General features: G+C 44.2%; 1 protein-coding gene across 1 annotated transcript in view; it reads left to right on the top strand.

The window, feature by feature from the left end:
- Nucleotides 1-22,331, top strand: part of LOC147032860 (thimet oligopeptidase-like) — a 70,927-nt gene extending 48,596 nt beyond the window's left edge. The window contains exons 11-13 of the mRNA XM_085870799.1: nt 6,345-6,473; nt 11,425-11,561; nt 22,051-22,331. Of these exons, the coding sequence (XP_085726925.1) occupies nt 6,345-6,473; nt 11,425-11,561; nt 22,051-22,215 (431 nt within the window). The 3' untranslated portion in view covers nt 22,216-22,331. The remainder of the gene's footprint in view (nt 1-6,344; nt 6,474-11,424; nt 11,562-22,050) is intronic.
- Nucleotides 22,332-24,991: the final 2,660 nt, after the last annotated feature.

Here is a 24,991-nt window from a genome sequence, read left to right as displayed (position 1 = left end):
GGTGTATATGTATATATATATATATATATATGTATATATATATGTATATATATGTATATATATATATATATATATATATATCATATTTTGATGTGATAACCATTGCAGACTGGCAGCTTATTGGTAGTTATCATCTCTGGAATGTACCCACCCTCCGCATAATGAAAGCGAAAAGGCAAACTCAGAAACATTCACTAATGATGCAATTGCTGTTTCCACATGGGGCTAGAATGAACTGTAAACCACAAATACATGTCTGAAATGCTTTATTTATACCATCCGAATAATCCTTTGTCATTCCTGAAGGCAGAATTTGTTTTATGGCAGAAAGGGGCGAACAATAGGGCCGATCAAAATGTTGCTGATTAGTGATTTTAGTACATTTTAATTTATAATATTGTCATACAAGTTCCCTAGGTAGTGCTACTGAACCGCAGTAGCCTACAACATGCACATGTTGTATGAGTTAAACATTTATGACCATTTTACAAGTTTTTACCACAGTTAAAGGAATTGCCCTTCCCCTACCCTCGTTCCAACAAGCGTCCAAAATGTGAAATTTACGGATAACCCAAATTTCACCACGCTACTGTGGCATGTTTATGTACTATGTTTTACTCATGCATATTTGTAGCCATGAATGTCCTTGTGATTGTGCCAAAACATTCACACCATGGATCAGTAGTCGAGTCTTCATCACTGTTATCAGCATCAGAGTCCTCGAGGTCTACAACCTCTTCCTCGACATCAGCGGGCTGGTTGCTGCAGGTTCGCAACTTGCACATGTCAGTGCACTTCAGGCTATTGGCAAGGCACGTGCAGTCTGGGAGTTTGCACGACCGTCCACACTTTCAGGAAAGCAGTTGCAACACTGCATCCGGTGCTTGAGAACCCTGCATCCACTCGATGGCCAGCTTCCTGTCATCATCAGTGGTCCATCCACAACCCTTGGGACTTGGAACATAGGGTTGGCATTGCAGACAGTGCCTCCAAATAGCAGCCTGGTAGTTTGCACGGAGGACGTGCATGAAGAGGCGGTCTTCACATGGTGGAAGCTGACTGGACTCTATCTCTCCCCGTCTGGCACAGAAGAGTTGATGTCGGAGTTCATTGACTTTCGTGGTGTTGGTAGACGGCACGTACATGTGGCAGGTGACCTCTTGCAGCTTCTGAAAGAGCTCGGTGGATACTTCGCATGAATGACCGAGCTGACTGAAGGCCTCTTGGTAGGTCTTATCCGACTTCATTTGCTTCAAGGCGCCCATCTTTCCCCGGCCTGCAAAGGCACTGACTGTATCACAACTGAAGAACACGTGCAGTCCAACCAGGGCATCACAGACACTGTCTCCCATCAATCTAGCAAGCTTGTCAATGTCTAGGAACCGTGTGCGGATTTGCGTACCACACTTCTGATACACGGGGCATGGGATGTCCTTATTGAAGGCAAGACACAGCACGAGGACATCTGTATCTTCGGCAGTGATCACCACAGCCTTGTACCCAGCCTCTGCTGCATGCAGAGCATGCAGAAGCATTTGGGTGTCTGCTTCCTCCTGCATGCACTTCAGCTCTGCCACTTCCTCCCAGTGGTCCATGGTTTTTTTTTTTTTAATTTTCCCCCAAAATGTCAATATCTCAGAATGGTAAAAATGCAAAATACATACACTAAGCTGCTCTTCTGGAATGGTTATCACATATTGAAATAATCATATAGTCCCTACCAATAACTTAGTAGCCCTAAAGTTTGGTTTCCTCAGATGGTACCGATATATGCCTGGGCCCATGGACTATAGTGGGTAATGTTAAGACGTATGAGGTTGTTGTGGTTGTGGAGTCGAAGCATCGTTGGTCGGTGATTATTATGTGGACAATAGAAGAAGGCTGGAAAAGCAAGCTTGAAAGGTGATCTTGAATGTAAATATAGTCCGGTGTGTATCTGAAGCAGGCAGGGTGGTTATCGCTGACATTGTGGGAGAATTGTGGTGAAAAAGGCTATGGTGGTGGAAATGGCAGTTTGGTTGTGGTGCATATGTTCAAACAAGGCTTTGGCGTGCATGTGCAAATTAGGCATCCAGCAGCAAGTGCTCAGTTGTGTACAGAGAAGATAATTGGGAAGAATGGGGAAAACCTAAGTAATCCCTCACAACGCATATTCTCTTTATAACCTATTAGACACAAGGGAAGGACACTATCTGGAATGAATAATAACAAAATAATTACCTCGGGAACCGCTATATGTTGTGTGCCATTGCCTGGAGGTCTCGGTTCCCAGAAACATCACAATATTTTTTTCAGACACATGGTTAGTGTGATATATCAATTAATCTCAACAAGAATGCATTTGTAATATCTTATTTTTACAATATTCTGTGATTTGATTTGATTTGATTTGATTTTAATTTTATCATTTCATGATCAGTGTTTTTTTTTTTTATCTTGTTTGAGAAGTTTTGCTTTTTTTTTTTGATGTTATTTAGGAAAGCCGTCCCATTCCTTCACAAAGCGAAGGTGAGCTTTCGCCGCACCATGGTCAAATTCCAAATTACTGCCCTAACCATAGTCGAATGTCAGGCCTGGCCAGCCAGTTTGTGAAAGGCTTAGGCTAAACTTCCCCTGGCCAACCCCACAACAACATGGGAATAATTGTGGATGTTGATGAAGAATAAGAATGGAAGCCATCACATTTATTTAATTTTCTTTACTCTGGTTTTTTTTTTCTTAATGCTTGACCTCCAGCTTGAGGTCTTGAAATCTCAACAGAGTCATTCCAATGAACCTCGAGCCAAAATAGGTGATGTGCAGTGGTCATGGAGACAACAGTCTTGACAGACCTATATTGCCAAAGATAGAGAGAGGGGCAAAGTAAAAACGTAGGAAATATAAAGAAAGATGAGAGCAGCTGTATAGCTGTTGCAAAACCCTTGCATATCAGCATAATTGGTGCATTAGTCATTCTCAAGGACTAATTCTTGTTGACCGTTTTCGATGTGATATAAAAATAAAAATATCCTTCAGGTTCTTTGTTATGCTATTGCACGCATTGCTCACTCTGACAGCTGTGCTTTTATAATATGCAGTGATGGTGTCGTAAAGGTAAGAATGACGTGCTGCACGACATACTCAATTAAATTCACACTGCTTGTTACACAGCGGTGCGAAGGACAATTTCGACCGTTTTACCTGTACGTATACTGTATTTGTTTCTCATCAAGCAAGCCTATTTTCTTATCTTTAACGTGCACGAATCCCTTTCTCACTATTGATTTAATGCCCACGTTGCATTACAAAGAATGTTTATCTTTATGTGAAAAAAACGCACAGACTTTTTTTTTCTATGCCATACATAATTAATTGATTGTCCCTTCTGATGCAATGTCGAATCCCCAGTCCTCAACGTTGATTTTCGAAAAGGCTGTTAAGTACTGTTTTTGTATGCTTGCATTTGTTGGATGCTGTCCATTCTCTAATGAAAGCACCATTTCCTCTGCCTGGATGTGCCTGTTTCTCTTTACCATAAACCAGTAATGTGAACACAGTATTTGAGAGCTCATGAGGTAACCCACTGCCGATGGAGTCACATGAATTGCTGGCTTCTTTTTTGGGTGATACATTTTCCCATTCTAATGCAGTATCCGATGAATCGTGCTGAAATTATTTTATACCTTTCTTCAAAAGCCCATTGAGTAGTGATGGAAAAATCTGCATTTAAGGATGTTTATGCAAAATGCAGTCTTTTGAAGGTACACATAGTGTTAAAGTTGAGGTTTAAAAAAAAAAAAAACATTTTAAACTCTATCGCCAAAGGTGGACGGAGGTTATGTTTTCACCACTATCTGTTTGTAACTTGTGAAAATAGAACATTTTCAAGTATATTGGTTGGTCTTGTGCATTATTCCGTCTGTGTATGTCTCTGTCTGTCTGTCTGCTTGTTTGTATGTCAGTCGCCTATAGGTCACAATTTTAAACTGATCTTCACAAAACTTCACCACATGGTAGAGTTTGTCAAAAGCAAGAACCTATTGTTTTTGAGGTCAAAAGGTCACCATAAGCCAAAGGGTCAACAACTTTGTCAAATTTCTAAAATCATAAATTTTCATCCGATTGACTCAAAATTTGAACAGGATTTGCACATCAGGTCACTGAATTAAATGAACAAGTACACGGGGCAGTCAATAAGTAACCTTAAAATGGCGATATCACTTTGAGGATGCGATGTGTGTAGTTTTAGACCTATGTTATATCTATGGGTAAGAGTCATGTTTTGCCTGTTTTAGATCTGGCAACATCAAGCGTATGACATCAGGAGAGCAGTTCCAAGATGGCGACTCCCTTAGAAGCATGCACCAGGGAGGAGCAACGTTCTGTCATCCGTTTCTTGAGAAATGAGGGTGTGAATCCCAGTGAAATCCAACGCAGAATGAAAATGCAAAATGGTGATGCATGTTTATTGCTGCAGGTGTACGACTGGGACAGGAAGTTTAAAAGTTCAGTTCTTTCATTTCGGGTGTGAGTTGTCTAGGCACCCACCTTGCAGACACTTTGCGAAACCTCAGCACGTTGTGAATGACATGGTGTGCTGAACTATGGCTAATGTTCAATACGGAGACCACTTCATCCAGCGCAATGTGATGGTTTTCACTTGGCACGCACTCAATTCCTGCAACCATTTCTGGTGTGTCGGCTGTGAGAGACCGGTCCGAGTGAGCAGCGTCTGCCACACTGGACACTCCACTTTTAAATTTCCTGTCCCAGTCGTACACCTGCTGCAGCGATAATCATGCATTGATCACCACATTGCATTTTCATTGGAATTCACACCCTCACTTCCCAAGAAACGGATGGCAAAATGTTGCTCCTCCCTGGTGTGTGCTTCTTAGGGAGCTGCCATCTTGGAACTGCTCTCCTGACGTCATACACTCAATGTTGCCAGATCTAAAACAGGCAAACCATGACTCTTACCCATAGATTGTAACATATGTCATCTACAATGACATGCATTACATTCTCGAATTTATATTGCCATTTTAAGGTTACTTATTGGCTGCTGCTCTTATTTTTGAGGTCAACATTGGCCAAAAAGTCGACAAATGACATTTTTAAAATCATCATTTTTCATCCAATTGACTTGAAGTTTGAAGAGGATTTGCATATTTGGTCATTGAATTCAAGCACTAATTATTTTTAAGGTCTAACTTGTTTTATGGTTTTCAAACATATCGTGCTATGCATGCAGAATATCTCAAAGTGAAGGATGGATTTGGCCAAAATTTGGTGGACATGTTGGGTTTGTGATGAGGACAAATTGATTAGATTTTGGTGAAAATCTGGATCGGGATCCAGACACTAATTTCTTAGGTGATTCTTCACCACTGAGATTGGGCCAAAACTGATGCATCGCAAGATATCTCAAAAGTTTGTGTGGATTCAAATGGAACTTGGTGGACAGGTTGCGTGTGTGCTGAGGGCGAAACAATTAAATTATGGTGAAGATCTGGATTCGAGATTTTTTTTATTTTTTTGCTCACCTGGAACGTAGCTCCGGGGAGCCGATGGGATAGCACATCCGTCCGTCCGTCCGTCCGTCCGTCCGTCCCCAAGTACTCGCAACTTCTCTGAAACTGCACTTACGATTTCGATGAAACTTTACCACAATGTTCATCACCATGTACCAAAGTTTGTTTATGGCATGAAAAAAATTGGGTGCGAAGGGGGTCTACGGAGGTTACCACTCAAAATTGGTATTTGCTTTCTTCTGTAAAACTACACTCACAATTTCGATGAAACTTGACCACAACCTTCATCACCCATGACATACTAAAGTTTGTTCGTGGTATTAAAAAAAAAATCCATAGGTATTTACTTTCTTCTCCATTACATATTTTATGGGTCGTCCACGCCTACCAGTGGTTCCCTGGTTAACTTATCCAGCTGCTACCAGGTGAGCACACAGGCGTATTGCCCCTATGTTTATATTTAAAGTGATTCTTCATCATTGAGAAATAGGGCCAAAAATGATATATAGCACGATATCTCAAAAAGTTGTGGACGGATTATAACCAAACTTGGTGGATGAGTTGAGTCATTGACAAGAACAAGCTGATTAGATTTTCGTGAAAGTCCGGATGCAAATCCAGCCCATCAATGGGATACAAATGTAAACTGTTCAGCTTAGCGGTGGTACGTGTTCTTCCGAGTGCCGTTCTAGTTGTTGATGCAAAACATTAAGGATCTGTGGAAATTCAGATTGTGATCGTTTTACTGTAACACATAGTGCATTATCTGTCTTTCCTGTTTTGGTTTCTTTTGTTGCAAAATCTCTCAATTTTCCCTGTCTACCCCTGCAGGAGTATTCACTCTACGCCAGGTGGTGCTTGCCAAGCTCGACCAGGCGCTCCATGCGCAACCACTAGCTGACTGTGTTGCTGAATACGCCCATCTGTGCTCAGAGATAATGGGCATCCCCGCAACCCCTGGTTTGTTGTGCTTTGTGTTTTGATGGCCTTTATGAGAATGGATGTAGCATTGATAATAGTGTCTTGCATTGATAATAGAGATAATTGACATTTAACCTTCAAGCCAAAACATTGCTCCGTGGCTGATCGAGTTGAATGCTGTTTGTTTGTTTGTTGTTTTTTTTCACTAGGAAATAACATGGCGAAATGCATGAAATTAACCCTTAAAAAATTGCTTTGGTGGAGTATATACAATGGATATCTGCGACCAGAGTCGCAGGGCCAGGCTGAATGGCAGAGCTCAGCTGTTCAGGGAGCTGAGGCGTAAAACTGTACGTGCACTGAGGGTGGACAAGGAGGCTTATGTGCGAGGAATCTGTGAGGGGGTAGAGCATCACCTGTGGACAGATGATTCTCGTCCCGCTTACAGGGGAATTCGTGCATTACGTTCATCCAAGTCCATCCCTCGGAGCACTGCAGTTCGAGCAGGGAGTGGTAGGCTCTTGGAGTCTGAAGTGAAGGCCCGCTGGGCCGGTTACTTTGAGCGGTTGTACCAGGCTGATCCCCCAGCTGTCGAGTTGGACGTGAAGGGTGTTACAATCCCTGCTGCTGACCCTCGAATCAACTGTGGTCCACCTTCGCTTGTGGAAACACGGGCTGTGGTGAACCAGTTGAAACGGGGCAAAGCTCCAGGGATCTGTGGCATCCATGCCAAACTTCTCAAGGCTGGTGGAAATGCTGCACTCGTGTCGTTGCATGCAGTTTTGTGCTCTGCCTGGAACACAGGCATCATCCCAACTGACTGGAAGAGGGGCCTTGTTGTCCCTCTCTGGAAAGGGAAGGGTGATCGCCAAGACTGCAACAACTACCGAGGGGTGACGCTGCTCTCAGTGCCGGGCAAGGTCTTTGCTCGGATAATTCTTGATAGGGTTCGCTACCATCTGCTTGAGCACCAGCGTCCAGAGCAGTCAGGCTTTACACCAAAGAGGTCAACGATTGACCGTATCCTTGCACTTCGTGTCCACACCGAACGCAGACGAGAGTTTCGGCAGGGGCTGCTTGCAGCCTATGTTGATCTCTGTAAAGCGTTCGATTCAGTGAATCGGGATGTCCTCTGGAGGATTCTTGGTCTTCGTGGGGTGCCACCAAAACTGATCGATCTGATGTCTGAACTCTACTCTGGTACTGAGAGTGCTGTGATGTGTGGTGGTACCATCTCTGACTTATTTCCAGTTGTTACTGGAGTTCATCAGGGATGTGTACTTGCCCCCACACTTTTCAGCACTTGTATGGACTGGATTTTAGGGAGGATGTCCGAGAGATCAAGTTGCGGTGCATTGTTTGGGAATGTCAAGATCTCGGACCTTGATTTTGCAGATGATGCAGTCATCTTTGCGGAGACTTTAGACATCCTCTTGGGGGCCCTCGAGGTGCTGAATGAGGAGTCGGAGCCGTTGGGATTACGGGTTTCTTGGGTCAAAACTAAGATCCAGGCTTTCGGTGACATCTTGGATGCTGCTGTCCTGTCTGTGTCTGTTTGTGGTGAGGATGTTGAGGTCGTGGAGAGATTCACTTACCTTGGCAGTGATATTCATGTCTCTGCTGGCTGCGAGTCAGAGGTCAATAGACGTCTGGGTCGGGCCTGGGGAGTCATGGATTCACTGGATCATGGGGTGTGGCGCTGCCGGTACCTGTGCGGGAGGACGAAAGTCCGAGTCTTCAGGTCCTTGGTACTTCCAGTCTTGCTCTATGGGTGCGAGACTTGGACTCTGACCAAGGATCTGAGACGGAGACTTAATTCCTTTGGTAGCAGGTCTCTTCGGAGAATCCTTGGCTATCGCTGGTCGGATTTTGTGTCCAACGAGCGGTTGCTGAGAGAGACTCGGATGAGATTTGTTACCTGCATAATCCGTGAGCATCAGTTGCGGCTGTATGGACATGTGGCTCGTTTTCCTGACGCTGATCCTGCTCACCAGATTCTCTCAGCGAGGGAGTCTCATGAGTGGAGGAGGCCAGTGGGCTGACCACGTGCCTCATGGTTGCAACAGGTTGACCATCATCTCAAGGAGATGGGGATGGGCCTGGCATCTGCCTGGGGGATGGCCAGACGGAGGCCCCTGGAGTACCGGCGGAAAGTGGACGCAGCGACGCGCTGTTCAGGCACATGCTCCCATACCTGACCTGATATCAGGTTGGCAGTTGGTCACTGGAGAGATCAAAAAAACAGAAAAGAAGACGCATCCAATCCACTCTGTTAGCAACCACAAACACAGTTTGTTTCATTCGGTTTCCTTGAGCAATTAACTTCCACCACACCTTTTGGGAAAATATAAAAATGTATTCTACTGAATGAAGTCTCATAAAGTTGGTTCATATTTGCTGTTGGTATATATTCAAAAATATTTGCTGTTTTATTCAAAAATATTTTCAAGATTTTTCAGCTCTTGGCATTCATGTAGGCTTTAAAGTGAAGAGGTTCCTAGACTACCAAAATCTCTGCTGTTCAATCCAGAGTAGCGAGAAGGAAAAACTGGTCATGCTGGAGAAGGCGAGTGTAGATCAGACGGGAAGAAAATGGATGAAATCAACCATGTTGATTGAGATATGCTAACCAACGTGGGAAGCGATACAAGGAGAAACTAACGTTTCGGGCCTTAACCCTTTAAACCAAAGCAAAAGAGTAACGTATTCTTGCCTCTTTTGCTCCAACAAAGGGCTAACGCTCAAAACTACGCATTTTCTTTGCTTATTTGTCATAGTAGTTACCATACCTCAATCAATATCCTCCACCCCTTATGAGGATAGTTTGGTCAATGCTGTCAGAGTTTTATTACGCAACAGTACATACATATCTTTGATCTCGACTGTAATGTTTGTCGACATTAAAAAAATAAAAATTCACAAAATATTTTAAAAGGGGGTAAAGAATTATCATTTATAATTCACACACACACACACACACACACACACACACACACACACACACACACACACACACACACACACACACACACACACACACACACACACACACACACACACACACACACACACACACACACACACACACACACACACACACCTATTTAAGCCAAATTAGTGCCATGTAAGGCAATTGACCAAACTTTCCGATTGGAGTTCAGATTTCCACTAGATGTTGGAAGATTGCTGCGGGAATTTGTTTCCATTCAGTCACAAGAGCATTTGTGAGGTGAGACACTGATTTTGGCGATTAGGTCTGGCTCACAGTTGACGTTCCAATTCATCCCAAAGGTGTTTGAGTGGGGTTGAGGTCAGGGCTCTGTGCAGGCCAGTTAAGTTCTTCCACACCGATCTCGACAAACCATTTCTGTATGGACCTCGCTTTGTGCATGGGGGCATTGTCATGCTCTTCATTATGGCCCATTCTACTGCCAATGTTTGTCTATGGAGATTGCATGGCTGTGTGCTTGATGTCTACACCTGTCAGCAATGGGTGTGGCAGAAATAGCCAAATCCACTAATTGGAAGGGGTGTCCGCATATTTTTGGCCATGTTGTGTCGATGTGCTTTTAGGAATGAAATGGCCAAAATTCCAAACTTCTGCCAAGCTATATCCAGTGCCATATTAGTTTGAGAAGTTTGGAAAAATATTGAGGTTAGTCATTAAAATACTTGAAGAAACTGGAACAGTACTCGATCGAGCACATACCACCGACAGGCTGAATAGTTTAGTTTAAGTTTTATATCCACTTATGGGCTTGTTCTGCATCTGGACTTTAACCAAAATTTAATCGGCTTGTTCTTGTCACCTACCCAACTCATCCACCGAGTTTTGTCATCATCCGTCCACAACTTCTTGGAATATGACATATATCATTTTATCTCTCATTGGTGAAGAATCGATCCAAAACATTATAGGACCAGACCTTCACAAATATCTAATCAATTTGTCATTGTCACACACCCAACCAGTCCACCAAGTTTCATCCAAATCCATCCATATCTTTTTGAGATATCCAGCAGACAGACAGACAGACAGACAGAGTAGATGAGCCGGTCGGCAGCGATGGGTCGCCGAGCATGGAAACTATAAGATATAGAGCAAAATGTATGTCATATAGCGGATTGGGAATCACCTTAAGATTATGCATATCAAATCTCATCCAGTTCCATCTACTGATAACTACTCGGTATCCATTTGAATGAAAAGTACCGAAAATGCGTTTTGAAATCAGAAATCCCCAAGGTTCGAGGGGGTATTGTGGGTGAACAAAGACCTAAATCGAAAATCCGGCTCGATAATTTGTGCACAATGTATTCCAGACGATTAATGTGAATTTTCATGACCATCCGACCATAACCCTAGGTGGAGTAGCATTTGGCGCGAAGGCATCTCCAGCTCTCGCATATTAACGATTTTTGCACTAATTGACCTTTGACCCCTGACTTGAGCGAAATCGGTCAATATGTCCAAAGGCAAAGTTGTAGTACTCATTGAGTACCATGAACCTGCAAAGTTTCATTCGTATTGATACACTCACCTGGTCGCTAGGGGGCCTTCAATTTTCACGCATACCCTAATTTTAGGGGGCGCTGCGGGTAAAGTATTCCATATATCACAAAAACTGGAATATATTTGATAGAGCATCACCTGTAGATCATTCGTGCCAAATTTCATAACCCTACGTGGGATAATTGCTTTCAGAATTGATTTCGCGTGAAGGTATTTATATTTCATTTCGGCAAATATACTGTCGGCGGATCCGTAAACCAACTTATAAAATAACTAAGGCCTAACTTACAAAATGGTTTTCTCTTTAATGCTCCCCTCAAGAGAGTAGGGTTAATTGTGTTGGCTGAGGTGCAGAGGATTTTATGATTGCTGCTGATTGGTGCCAGTTTTCTCGGTGATAAGATGCATTTTGGCCTCATTAACCTTGAACTTTTTTTTTCTGCCTCTCTTTTTGTTACCTTCTCTTCACCCACCCAGGCACCAACATGTGTGCAACGTTTGGGCACTTGGCGGGTGATTACGATGCTCAGTACTACGGTTATTTGTGGAGTGAGGTGTTTTCGATGGATATGTTTTATTCCCGTTTCAAACGGGAAGGAATCATGAACCCTGAGGTAGATGCATATTTAAACATCTATCTTTTCCTTCTGTAATCACATGTATCCCATTATTAAAGATGGGTATCACCTGCTAGTGAATTAGATATAGTTAAATTAGCTACATTGTGTTTGTTCCTCATGGTGGGGCAAAGAGATTCGTATCAATGGGTTGTTTTAATTTTCACAACTCCAACAGCTTGCACTCTTGTATCATACAGGATTTTCAGCCCCATTACTTATGCACCTTCTTCCCCAGATACCCGATACACCACCTTCCTCACATACTCAATGCACATTCTTCTCTTCTCTTTCCCTTTGCTATTACCTCTTTTCAACCTATTATTCGGAGTATGGAATCATGCATAAGTTTTTCCTGGGTGACCTATATACAGTCTGTGCGACCCTATCTTCTTTGCTCTCCCCTTCCCTTTCTTCATCTCAACCCCACTCCCCACTTTCAGCAGATATGTAATATGTCATTACCACACTTCCCAAACAACACACAAGTTCTCTCTCACCCCCATCCCAAGGTTGCTATATTTCTTGTCTTGCTGATGAGGACAGCAAGACTGAAAATTTCAGAATCGTTTTCCTCTTCCTGATGAGAGCATTCATTTCAAAGCAGCAGTAATATCCACTTTTGTAAATCCATGTTGCCAAAAAATATTGCCCATTTTTACCTCCCAACACCAAAGGTGGACAGATGTTCTGTTTTCACCCCTGTTTGTTACTTGGCGAAATCTTAGATTTTGTCAAGTATGTTGGTCTGTTCCATTTGTTGGTTTGTTTGTTTGTTTGTCCGGTCGTCTGCAGCCCAAACGGCTGGACCAGTCGTTCTTAAATTTTTACACCTGATAGGCAATCCACCTGAGACGGTCCGCGTCCAAACCCCGTCTTAATCGGACTAAACGTCACGACGTGACGTCACACAACGTGAAAACACATTTTTGGACATAACTCAGTTATATCCTTCCGGTTGACGCCAAATTAAACTTCATTCAAATATCTAAATGATTACTAAATGCATCTTATTGCAAATTTCGCATAGTTTTCGCAAGTGTATGACGTCAAAGTTTTTAGCTATTGGCATGATTTAAAATTTTTTTTATTCGTTCTACAGGTCACAATTCTTAACAGATTTGGATGAAATTTTAACAGCTGATAGAAATCCACAGTGCAAAAAGATATGTGACTTTTGGTGATGTTCAAGATCAGGATCTGGATTCTGCATCACTTTATATTATCGCCCATTATAAACCAATGGGTAATTTTGTGAATTGCACATGGCTTTCTCTCAAACAGTTTTGCACTTATTATATTGTCTATTTATGCATGTAATATTAACATGTGTACAAAGTTTGATCGAAATTGACCCACAGTCAAGGTCAGGGTCACCCAAAACATGAAAAACGCACATATAAAATACATATTTTTGTTTTACAACATATTTCAAACCTGATAACGGGATCGTAAAGCTGGTTGAAAAGCAATGTTCCTCGGTATTTTCAAATATTTTATACGATCAGAATGAAGGCAACAAGCAATGATAAGTTGTTGGATGTCACATGGTGGCTTTAAATGAGTTGTGAAAATTTTCAATCTGCTGTCGTTACCATGACAACGCGCGCCTGATAATTGTTATTTGGGACGTCGCGTCATTTTATTAATGTACGAACAAATAAGCACCACACATTCCATTACATTACAGCTTGGACCACGACGCGGAAAGGTCAACTAATTCGCCAAGTGTCGTGCAAAGCACGATTTTTCATTTGTTATCTTGCCAAAACAAAGTTTTTGCAAGATATGTTAGTCAGCTTGTGTGTTTTTATTTTATTTTATTTATTTATTTTTTTGTCTGTAATCACATATAAAAAATTCTGCAGAGCACAGTTATCATTGGAAATTTTTGTAACTTCGCATATCAGAGGCCTATAGAGGTCCCTTTCAGTGCACAAAATTTTGAAGGCCATTTTGTCGCAAATCAGGGGAGTCGGCGAAACCCTTATTTTTTGAGTAATTTTGATCGGATCGTCTTCAAACTTCATGGGAATATAGTTCATGGTCTGGTGCTCAGCTGATAAATTTTTTGTGGCGATTGGCCTTGACTTTCATATCTTTTTTTTTTTTGTTTGTTTTTTTTTGTCTGTAATCACGTATAAATCACTCTGCAGATCACAGTTATCATTGGAAATTTTTGTAACTTTGCATATCAGAGGCCTATAGAGGTCCCTTTCAGCACATAAAATTTTGAAGGTCAAAGGTCAAGGTCACTTTGTCGCAAATCAGGGGAGTCGACGGAACCCTTATTTTTTGAGTAAATTTGATCGGATCGTCTTCAAACTTCATGGGAATATAGTTCATGGTCTGGTGCTCAGCTGATTAATTTTTGGTGGCGATTGGCCTTGACCTTCATGGTTAGCGCCAAAGGTCAAACATATTTGACCCCAAGGTCAAATTTTCAAGTTTTAGGAACCATATTGTGTAGTACCTCAAATTGAACACCTCAATGAGTGCTTTCGAGATATGTCAAGCTTGAGACATTATGACGTCATTTGGTGACGTTATGACGCAAACGCATATTTTTCATGGTTACTCTAGAACGATTCTCATCGGAATCTCTCGTAGGCAGATATTCCTCAAGGAGTCGCTCCTGGTTTGTTTGTTTGTCTGTCTGTCCGTTTGAGGAGGATATCTCAAAAAGTTGTCCGGATTTGGACAAAACTTGGTGGGCAGGTTGGGTGTGTGACGAGGCTGAATTGATTTGATTTTGGTAAAGATCTGGAAAGAATTTTTTTTTAATACCTTGGAGATTTGTTACCATTGAGAGATAGTCAAAAATGATATTGTATGATGTCTCAAAACGTTGTGGATGAGTTCTGACAAAACTAGATGTACGAGTTGGTTGGGTGACAAGAAAAAGCGTGTTATTTTGTTTCAGATCCTGATTCCGATCTGGCCTATTGGTGGGATACAAAACGTGAACTGTTCAGCCTGGTGGGGGGGGGGGGTATGCATGTGCTCTACCGAGTGTCGTTGTCATTGTTCTCCGAGATGTGTCATTGCCGAGATTAATTTTTTTCCCAAAATACTTTTATTTAACCCTTCCCCTTTACCCCCATCCAACATTAGTTGCTTTAGTCTCAAAATGTTCAGAAGGGTCTCAGGATTCTTTTTCTATAAGGGTGGGATGAGGAAGCAGATGGGGGAAAGGGGGAATGTCCACTTCAAAATGCAGGTTTACAGTTCACCTGGAACTTTTAACCAAACTGTAATTATCCCCCGCCAACCAACGAAGTTGGCGGGGAATATAGAAATGGGCTCCGTCCGTCCGTCACATTTCGTTTCCGGAGCTTAACTACAAATTCCCTCAAGATATATTTACAAAATTTGGTACACATATCAAGCAAGTGGTGAACTGGTGCCTTTTGATATTTAGAGATTTCCCCCCAAAAAAATTTCTGGGAATCGAAGCAAATCTGGTGACAAACTAATGTTATAAAATAGCTATAATGTTTGCATGAACCGATGTACCACGTGACGTGTGCACAGATGAGGATGGGGAGCGAGGAGGGGTGGGTGAGTGAAGAGGGAGGGAGAGTGAGGAAGGGGTGGAGTTTGTGTGAGGAGGGGAAAACTCCGGGTGGAGTTTGTCTCCAGACACGTCCGGGTGGAATTTATCGTATGACTGGTAGAAAATCGATTTCAGACATTATGATGTTTCTATATTCACTGTTATTCTATGCAGAATCATTTTGATGAGACAGTATGAATCGTAATTGACGCTCCTCCACATGTCTGCCTACCTTTCCCCTCACCGCTCGCTGCCTCCCTTCTCACTCCCTCCTCTCTCCCCCATCTCTCCTTTTCCCCCCTCCCCTCAGTATTCCTGAGAGCAAAGCAATGGGTGGTACTGGCAAGTTGTGAATAATCACTTGTAAAATAAAATAAAAATTATCTTATCCAGATCTTCACCAAAATTGAATTGGTTCGTTCTTGTTACAAACCCAACATGTTCACCAAGTTTTGTCCCAATCTATACATAAGTTCTTGAGATCCTGCTCACAGACAAGCAAACATACAAACACTGGTAAAACATAATCTCTGCCCACCTCTGGTGGCAGAAGTAATTAATGCATCCTTTTTGTATGTTTTTTTTTTTTGTTACGGCCGTGGAAATTTGCAGAACACTATAAAGGTCCTTAGTTCAGTTATATCGCTAACTTGTGTTCAGATAGATTTCCCCACCATTGTTTAAAGGGAATTATTCATGTGTATCAGGGCTGTGATCTTCGAGTTAGCCGTTATTCTTAACTGTTGTTATTTTGGACTAACCACAAAGCACCAACAATTACACCCACAATCACCTCAACCCTCATAACCACACCACTGTATTTCCACCTCGGCACATGGTTGCCAGAGGCCTGGCCTTCGTCGAGGGAAAGCAGGCGGCCCCCGTTCCCCCCCCCCAGACGAATGGCATCTCCACGGTGAATTTCACCCTGCAAGGGACAAAGAACCACCGTGGCGGCACGCGTCCCTAATTTAGCGGGAAAACGCTTCCTTCTGGAAGTATCCCGCATGTTCTGGAAGGAGGGCGGGGCGAGAGCGGAGGGGCGGAGCGTGGAGAATAAAAAGGGTGCACGGAGTGTTTGCACTCTCTCTGGAGTTGCTGCTGGGGTTGCTGTCATTGCTGGTGTGGTTGCTGCCGCTGGACGCAGCGTAAGGAGCTGTGCTGCTGGAGCTGCGTGGAGATCTGGGCTCGTGTCCGAGTCGGGAGCTTAGAGCAGTCAGGCGGTGGAGGTCCGGGCGTCGCGAAGGAGACTCGGGCTGGAGGCGCAGCCCTGCTGTCGCGCGAACCTGCGCGGGCGTGTGGGGAGAGCCGGAGAGAGCTCGCCTGCCACGCGGAGGGCCCGAGCTCAACCGCGGCTACGCAAGCTGCCATGGGGACGGGACGTCGCGACTCGCCCCATCAAGGCACCACGAGGGTGCAGGTAACCTGCAATGGTCTTGTGGGGCCCTTTCGGTCACCAAAGCCCCACGTTATAAAGGCCCACGGGCCCAGTCTGACTCCCTCGTCTGTGAGGGCGTCTTTTCTTTGCTTTTCTTTTGAGTGAATGTTGTGGCGCCGAGTCCCGTAAGTAAAACCTGTTTAAGTGATTGTAAATAATAATCATAGTCGGTTGTAGTGTTTTTGCCTTACCCGTGTCTTGTCGCCTTCCCCCATTGATTGCATACCCGCATACGTGCATCCCTGTTTACGTGTAAAATAAATGTGCTTGTGTGAATGTTAACCCATTCGTCGTGTCCTTTCGTCATCCCCCCCCCCCCCCCATTGAAGTGCCATCTCGTTTTTTGGAATACTGGTTGGTTTTTGAATACCGATAATAGAATCGCGTCCAGTGAGATCTGGCGATAATACCCGCTCGGTTATCCTAGAACGGAATGAACTGCTTAAAGCGGTTCATGTCCAAACAGGCCTTCGCCGAGGTACGGTCCCTCGGTAGGTTACCCGCGCGAATACTTGGGTATATCGATATTCGGCGATTGACCCTGTCGCGCGCGGGTAGAATATGGACTGGGCCGTGGTGTGCGTTGAAGGCACACCCGTGACTGGTTCTCGGCGTTGTTCCGGGAAGTCACGACTGAATTGTCCGTCCGGTGGGCGTACGGCCGCGATTCGGCTAAAAGCGGCTGTCCGCATGCCGGCGGGCGGAGATCCGTAACACTGGTGTCGAGCAGTGGGGTGAAAACTCTCCCGTCTTCACACCAAACCAAATTAACGGGAATCCGTTCAATGGTGTGTGGAGCGACCCTCGAATCCCATTAAATTTCGAGCTTTAAATTATTTCCGATACGCAAGATGGCGGTTCAAGGCGAACTGGAGCAGGGGGTAATAGAAATGTGTTTAGAAATGGTAGAATCCATGGTCCAGGACGATAGCGCCATACAGGTTGACCATCCCCCACGTGTGGTTTCCAGCACGGACCAGATGTTGGAGGTGATGGGACGATTGATGGAGGATATGAACGAAATGAGGGTGAATGCACAAAACATGGGAGGCTGCATGGAGTTTATGGGGAGATTTGTGGAAAGCATGAATGCAGACAGGCAGGCATGGAGAGAGGGGAGGCGGACGATGGATTACAAAATGGCGACGCCATGTGGCGGAGACTCCGAACCAACGAGAGGGAGTGCTTCGGCTGTCAGGCCCGCAATAACAATGGGCGAGGTCGTAATTAATGGGAAGACCGAAACGTGTAAGAGGAGACACGAGGTGACTATGTCCGAAAAATTAAAGGAGAAAGCGAGGTTGAAGTACGCGGAGATCGTGAAGGAAGAACGAATGAAACGGGCAAAGGAGATCGGCCAATTGAAGAAAACTATGAGATTGGAGAATGAAGAGCGTGAGGGACAGGGGGTGAAAGAAATTAAAAAAGAAAGACAACAACAATTAAAAAAAGAAAGCAAGGTTGAAGTATGCGGAGATAGTGAAGGAAGAACGAATGAAACAGGAAAAGGAGATCGGCCAATTGAAAAACAATGAGATTGGAGAATGAAGAACATGACAGACGGTGGGGTAGAAAACAAAGACGATATGAATTTGAGATTAACCAACTCAAGGAGAGAGCAATATTGGAGTCCACAGAGATGGAAAAGCTCTGGAAAGATAACGAACAGCTAATGGGGCTCAGAGAGGAAGACCGACTCAAATGGGAAGGAAAATGGAGCTAGGAAGAAACGGAAATAACGAACAAGGAAATAAAATGTATAGAGACGCGGAGATAGAAAAAAGTAGAGGAGAGACTACACGATAAAGACGGGGTGAAAGACGAGCACACACACATGGAGATAGTGGGGTACAATGAAGGGGAGCTCGGGGAATTGTCATGACCCGGCGCAAGCAGCCGAATAGCCTCCTTCAGGAATGGAGGGAGACACTATGCTCCCTTGAAGTGGATCTCAACCAGGTGGGTCCGGTCGAGCTTTGCGAGTTAGAGGGGGCGAGTGCTGTTGACGGGTGCACATGGAGCTTGGAGGGTTTGGAGGCCCCGGGAACCCCTTGTGATGACGCGATTCCCCATTGTGAATGTCCCGGTGTGTGTGTTCACGAGTGTGGCGAAATGTGGGATGAAACGCGTGCATGGCATGGGTGAAAGGTTGTGTGTGAAAGGAACTGCGTGTGTGAGTAATATGGTGTGCGTAGGTGAAAAGGAGTGCCTTGGTGAAAGGCCGTGTGTGTGAGGGAAAAGGTCTGTGTAAAAGAAACCGCGTGTGTGAGTAAAATGGTGTGCGAGGTTGCGAGTGAGCCGAAATTCATGCCTTCCAGCACGCCGTGTGTGGATGAAGCACCGTGTGTGAGTGGAACCACGTGTGTGAGAGAAATGGCATGTGTGAGAGAGACAGTGTATGTGAGGTTGCTGTATGTGAGGGAGATGGCGGTTGGCATGCGGGAACACGCAACCGCATGTCCGAGTGTGAATGTCATCTCGAGGTGTGTGAGCGTCATGGCACACCAGAGTTTGTGTGCGACGACGGTGCCTGCCAGTGGACAAAGGCCGAGTAGCGGCCGGAGCTGTATTGGGAACCGTGCCGGGTTTGCACGGCAGCGCGCGCGGGGTCCGTGCTGTGATACGCACGAGGCCGCCATGTGCGCGCCTGCGGGAGTGAAACCCGGTCCGTAAACGCACGCAGTGGATTAGCCGATCCTGCGGACAGACAGAAGGTAGGCTGGATGATGGGTTATCCACGCGAGCGTGTTTGTGAAGCTCCGATGAGCAGAGCACATGTGTCTCGTGGGGCCCTTTTGGTCACCAAAGCCGCACATTATAAAGGCCCACGGGCCCAGTCTGACTCCCTAGTCTGTGAGGGGGTCTTTTCTTTGCTTTTCTTTTGAGTGAATGTTGTGGCGCCGAGTCCCATAAGTAAAACCTGTTTAAGTGATTGTAAATAATAACCATAGTCAGTTGTCGTGTTTTTGCCTTGCTCGTGTCTTGTCCCCTTCCCTCATTGATTGCATACCCACATACGTGCATCCCTGTTTACATGTAACATAAATGTGCTTGTGTGAATGTTAACCCGTTCGTCGTGTCCTTTTTCCCCCATTGAAGTGCCATCTCTTTTTATCGGAATACTAGTTGGTTTTTGAATACCGATAATAGAATTGGGTCCGGCGAGGTCTGGCGATAATACCCGCTCGGTTATCCCAGAACGGAACGAACCGCTTAAGCGGTTCGTGTCCAAACAGGCCTTCGCCGAGGTACGGTCCCTCGGTAGGTTACCCGCGCGAATACTTAGGTATATCGATATTCGGCGATTGACCCTGTCGCGTACGGGTAGAATACGGACTGGGCCATGGTGTGCGTTGAAGGCACACCCGTGACTGGTTCTCGGCGTTGTTCCGAGAAGTCACGACTGAAGTGCTCGTCCGGTGGGCGTGCGGCTGCCATTGGCTAAAGCGGTCGTTCGCACGCTGGGCGGCGTAGATACGTAACAATATTATAGAATTTTGGGAAAAGGTAAGATCAGATCTTTCCTCTTCCTCTATTTTTGGAAATCTTCAGTAGCAAACTGTAACCAGAAATTCATATTGTTTGTTGCATTCATGGGGAAATGTTTCAGGGCTTCAGTTTTTCAATGAAACTAAAATAGGCCATGGGCCAGATATGGTCCACGTGCACCCCCCCCCCCCCATAACCCTTCGACCCCATATTTTTCTGAAGCCTTAGGGTCCCCTGAGCATGAATTCAATTGGTAACAGTGAATAAACTGGGACTCGCTATCCATATGTCACGGTACCCTCAAAATGTCAACTTTTCCTCGGTTTCGCACGTAAAAAATCCACTGACTGATAATATCTCTGCAGTTGCCCAATAAGCATTAGTATTAACAAATTGTATATCAAATGAAAGATTATCACATGCAGATTTTCAAAATAGAGTCATCTGTCAAATTTAATAGCATGATGTTTGTCCCAAGAAGTGATGAAGAGGAGTACCTCGCTTTTCCTTTTGACAACTCAGATTCAACTCGGATCTGAAATAATAATGTATATTCATGCTCATTTTACGTGACACAAACAAATAAATATTTCTTTGATATCAGAAATTTTACTACCATTCTATTGATACCAAAATTGTCCCACACAAACTAAAGATGTACCAGGTATTACGTCTTAAACATAAGTACATCACTGTTGCAACACCCAACATGTAGTCACCAGTAAGACACAAGACTGAGAAAACATTCCTTACTTCACATAAAGAATATAAATTATAAGTTTATTTAAAAAAAACAATTGAAACTTATTATGTCATGTCCACAAAATGTCATTGTGCATGGATTACGCATAATATTCATTATCGCTGTCGTCATCACTCTCCAATGCCTGCTCTATCATCAAATGCATCCATATCTGAATCCTCATCAGTCAGTGTTGTCAGGTGTGACTTCAGCAATGTCAGCCAGTTGCCGTGGGAGGACATCTTCATACCATAGAGGATCAAGGTTACCATCCTTTTCCTCCCAACCATGTCCCTGACTGGCCTTCGGAATCTGTGGTTGTGGAATATGCGCGGTCTTCCAAATCCGTACTTGGTGGTTTACTCTCTGAATGTGCTGGGTAAGAGCTCGCTTACAAGGTGGTAAGTTAGCCATATCCACATTCCAGTCATTAACCATCCCATAACGGAGTACAAAACTGTACAAGAATGCTTGCATGCTGCTGAATAGGCCACCAGAGAAGTTGGACAGCCTTATGTCATGACTACATTTGACTTGGGAGTTTGCATGAAGGCCTACCCATTCGTGTGGAACTCACCAGACAAGTATGAGAGCCACATAATTCTAATTGGCATATTCCACCTCGTATGCGCTTATATGAAGATGATTGCCAAAAAGATGGCTTGGTCTGGGTTAGCAGATGGTCTCCTAGAAGCAGGAATAATCAGTGGAGGATCTTTGGGTTGTGTGATGTCTGGGAAGCACTACGACAGAGCCCTACATTGTCACAAGATTATGTTGGAATGTCTTGAAAGATTGCTCATAGAGGAGTACCTCAAAGATAAAAGCACTGATGATCCGTTCTCATCTTTGTTGTTCTCGGGGGGTGCACGTGGACCATGTCTGGCCCATGGCCTAAAATTCACAACAAGAGAATGTCTGATCAACTACATCATTGAACAAAAGAATACCAACCCCCTATGAAAAGGATGTTCATTTCATCTGACATATACCACAAAAATAGACATTTGACAATTTTCACTTGCCAAGACTGCAGTAAGTCTTCCACAAAGAAAATCACATTATCGGTTGTTAATGTGGCTTGCTGGTTAATTATCAAAGCCTTCCAAGTTTAATTTGATATATGCTCTGAATCTCTCTTTCAACACCCCCCCCCCAACACCCCCACTCCCCACTCTCTACAAACGCTGGTAGTGATCTTCCAGATAGTTTATGGTCTGACACATCTTGCTGCCTTTCCACCTGATACTTCCCTCGTTAGGTGGGTCGACAGTACCGGACTTGCATCCTTGCACCTGGTGGCTCAGAAGATGGTGGCGTCATGCTGCGGAACTTCCTTAGCCGTGACCCATCGCAAGAGGCCTGGCTCATGAGCAGGGGTCTCCTGGATGATGATTCCAGTGGGAAGGGTGGAGTGACGGCATGACGAGCTAGATTCTGCTGCATAATGCCTTGGCCTGTTGGCACTCAGTACCTCACAATGCAATGTTTAAGTGAATGAATTATTACCTCGGTGAAAGAATAAACAGATTTTCTCTGTTATTACTCTTCCTTCAATCAATGGTTTTAGCAAACCTGCTGACATTTTCGAGAGGACTTTGTGGAGGTGCATTCATACAATTCAGTCCATTTCAATGCTCCTCTGTTGATATTGCAAGTGGAAAGTTTGATAATATTGCAGTGAATACTTTTCGGTGAAATATTCGTAATGGTGGCCAAAATTAAGTTGGTTGTAAATTTGAAACTTTTCTTGATCTAAGGAGTCTTTCCATCCTTTTACTGCAAAAGCCATCTCTTTATTACATGAGCAGAAATGGTGGAATGGTTGAACATCCCTCCCCAGACCTTGCCAAACTCCTGTCTCCTCCCAACCTTCACCTTCTCCACCAATTCCACATCCCCACAGCCTTCTTGCTTCCTTTTCTCCATTTTAACTCTGCCAGTTTTCTTCCACATTGTTGCACTTTCCAACCTATTTCTGCATCAACATGACCTCATATTGGTCACCCACAGCCTCGGATGTTTAGATTTCCTCCTAGCTATTCCCAATGGGATCGGTATGTCCATAATTCCACTCGTTCTCAGATTTTACACGATGGATGAAATCAACAAGTGGTGGAAAATTTGGAGAAGCTGACGTTTTGGGTGTTAACGCTTCGTCGGAGCAAAAGAGCAATCAACAACACTCATTCTTCATTCTATATCGGCATTTTATACATCAACACATTTTCTTCGTGGAACCGTTTCCACAGATTCCACGATGTTGCACAACTTCAACCACCTGCACCACCTCTTCAACAATTGGTTCATCACTTGCACGTGCTCCTAAATCTCATCAATTGCAAAATGCAAATGCCCCTTAATCTCGCATCTCTTTCATCTTAATTGGGGTTGTTACATCTTTTTTTAATTGCTCACTGACCTGGTCAACTTTGTGTCAAGACCCTTGCTTTTGGAATCTGAATACTTACACCCAACCCCACACAAAACCAGGGATGAGAGCAATGGAACAAAAAACGTGGGTGGAGTGAGATTGGAGAGGGGAGAAAATGCAATAACTTGAAAAAGAATGGGTGGGCTTGTGGAGGGTTGATGATAGAAGGAAGATATTGGGAGGGGGAGGGGGTGGTGAACTGTTATCTTTAAGCCCTTGAGGTACGAATGAGATTGAACAGACAGGAAGTTGGTTAAAGAGGAACAAATAGTGGAGGTAAACAGTCAGGCTGGGATTTGAGAGTTTCACCAGAAGTGGGTTACTGGCAAACCACATGAGCGCTGCAGAAACCTGGGTTGTGGGTGTGGAGGAGACTCCACAGAAAAGGCAGGCGGTGCCCTACCAGAAAGGAGATTGTATAAAACAGAGGACACAGACCAGTCTGCTATGTGGGAGTAACAAGCCCAGTCATTTAGCTTCATCATGGGAAATTCCAATGATTTTGAGTCTCCACAGCGTCAATATGTGAAATCTGTGGGACCATCGCAGAGGGGGCAACAGCATTACATTGACCAGTGAACAAGGGCTTGCACATTGTAATAAGTTCCTATTTGCTGAGGAAAGATTGCTCAATGGAGGATGCCCAATCAGTAGCTCGCCATGTTGGGCAACTTTATGTGGCTTGTCCAAAAGTGATTGTGGCTGATGGTGAAGCCTAAAAGTTTGAGGGACTGAACTTTTTCAAGGGGTTTGTTAGACGATCCTTTTGCAAATAGTATAGTAGATAGTAGAAAAATCGTGCAAATTATGATACAAGCATCAAATTTGGCATTTCTGTTCTGTAGGGCTTTCTGATCAACTCTGCCCGATTGGCCATTTGAAAATACAAATTTTGAAAAGAAAAAAAACTTCCAAAAAATTTGAAGTCATAGCTGACTGAAATTCTTAAAGCGCAAGTGAACATCCCAGACAGAGAACCAAGGGGGATGCAGTCATCATTGATGGCTCAGCACTTATCAATGCCCTACCTCCACGCACTTCAAAGATATTTGATGACTATGCTAAAGAAGACATCATCCCAAAGGTGGAATCCTATGGTGCCAGGTACGAGAGGGTGGACGTAGTGTTTGATGTGTACAAGAAGTCAAGTCTGAAGTCCGAGGCAAGGTCGAAAAGGGGGCAAGGAATCAGAAGAAGAGTGACAGGAACCAGTAAGACCCCAAGTAACTGGAGAAGCTTTCCTCGAGATGACAGCAACGAGACTGAGCTGTTTCACTTCCTTGCGGAAAAGATGTGTGAAGCACAGTCATTGTCACAAAAGGGGAAGATGCCATTAGCAACACAAGGAAGTCACTGGATGCTGTCTCCATGTTGTCATGAAGAAGCTGACACTCGAATATTTGTACATGCCAGGGATGCAACGACGGATGGTAGCAAGTCCATTATCATTAAGGCTAATGACACGGACGTACTAGTCATAGCAATATCTGTACTGCCATCCTTACAGGAACTAGGTCTTGAGAACATGTGGATTGCCTTTGGCCAAGGAGCCAAGGCGCGATGGATTCCAGTCCATGAGGTAGTTTCTGCAATAGGGCCTGAGAAAGCTAAAGGGATCCCATACTTCCATGCGTTCACTGGATGTGACGTAGTCTGCCTTACGCGGTAAAAGGAAGAAAACTGCATGGCAGACTTGGAACGTCTTTGATGATGTTTCTGAAACATTCACCAATCTCAGCCAACATCCAACATTGATTTGTGATCTTGA

The sequence above is a fragment of the Eptatretus burgeri genome, chromosome 2 (assembly GCF_056783735.1).
Source record: "Eptatretus burgeri isolate ZD-2024b chromosome 2, Ebu_testis_v1, whole genome shotgun sequence".
NCBI classification, from domain to species: Eukaryota; Metazoa; Chordata; class Myxini; order Myxiniformes; family Myxinidae; genus Eptatretus; species Eptatretus burgeri.
Note: the sequence above shows the minus strand (reverse complement) of the source record. Positions and strands in the feature narration are given on the sequence as shown.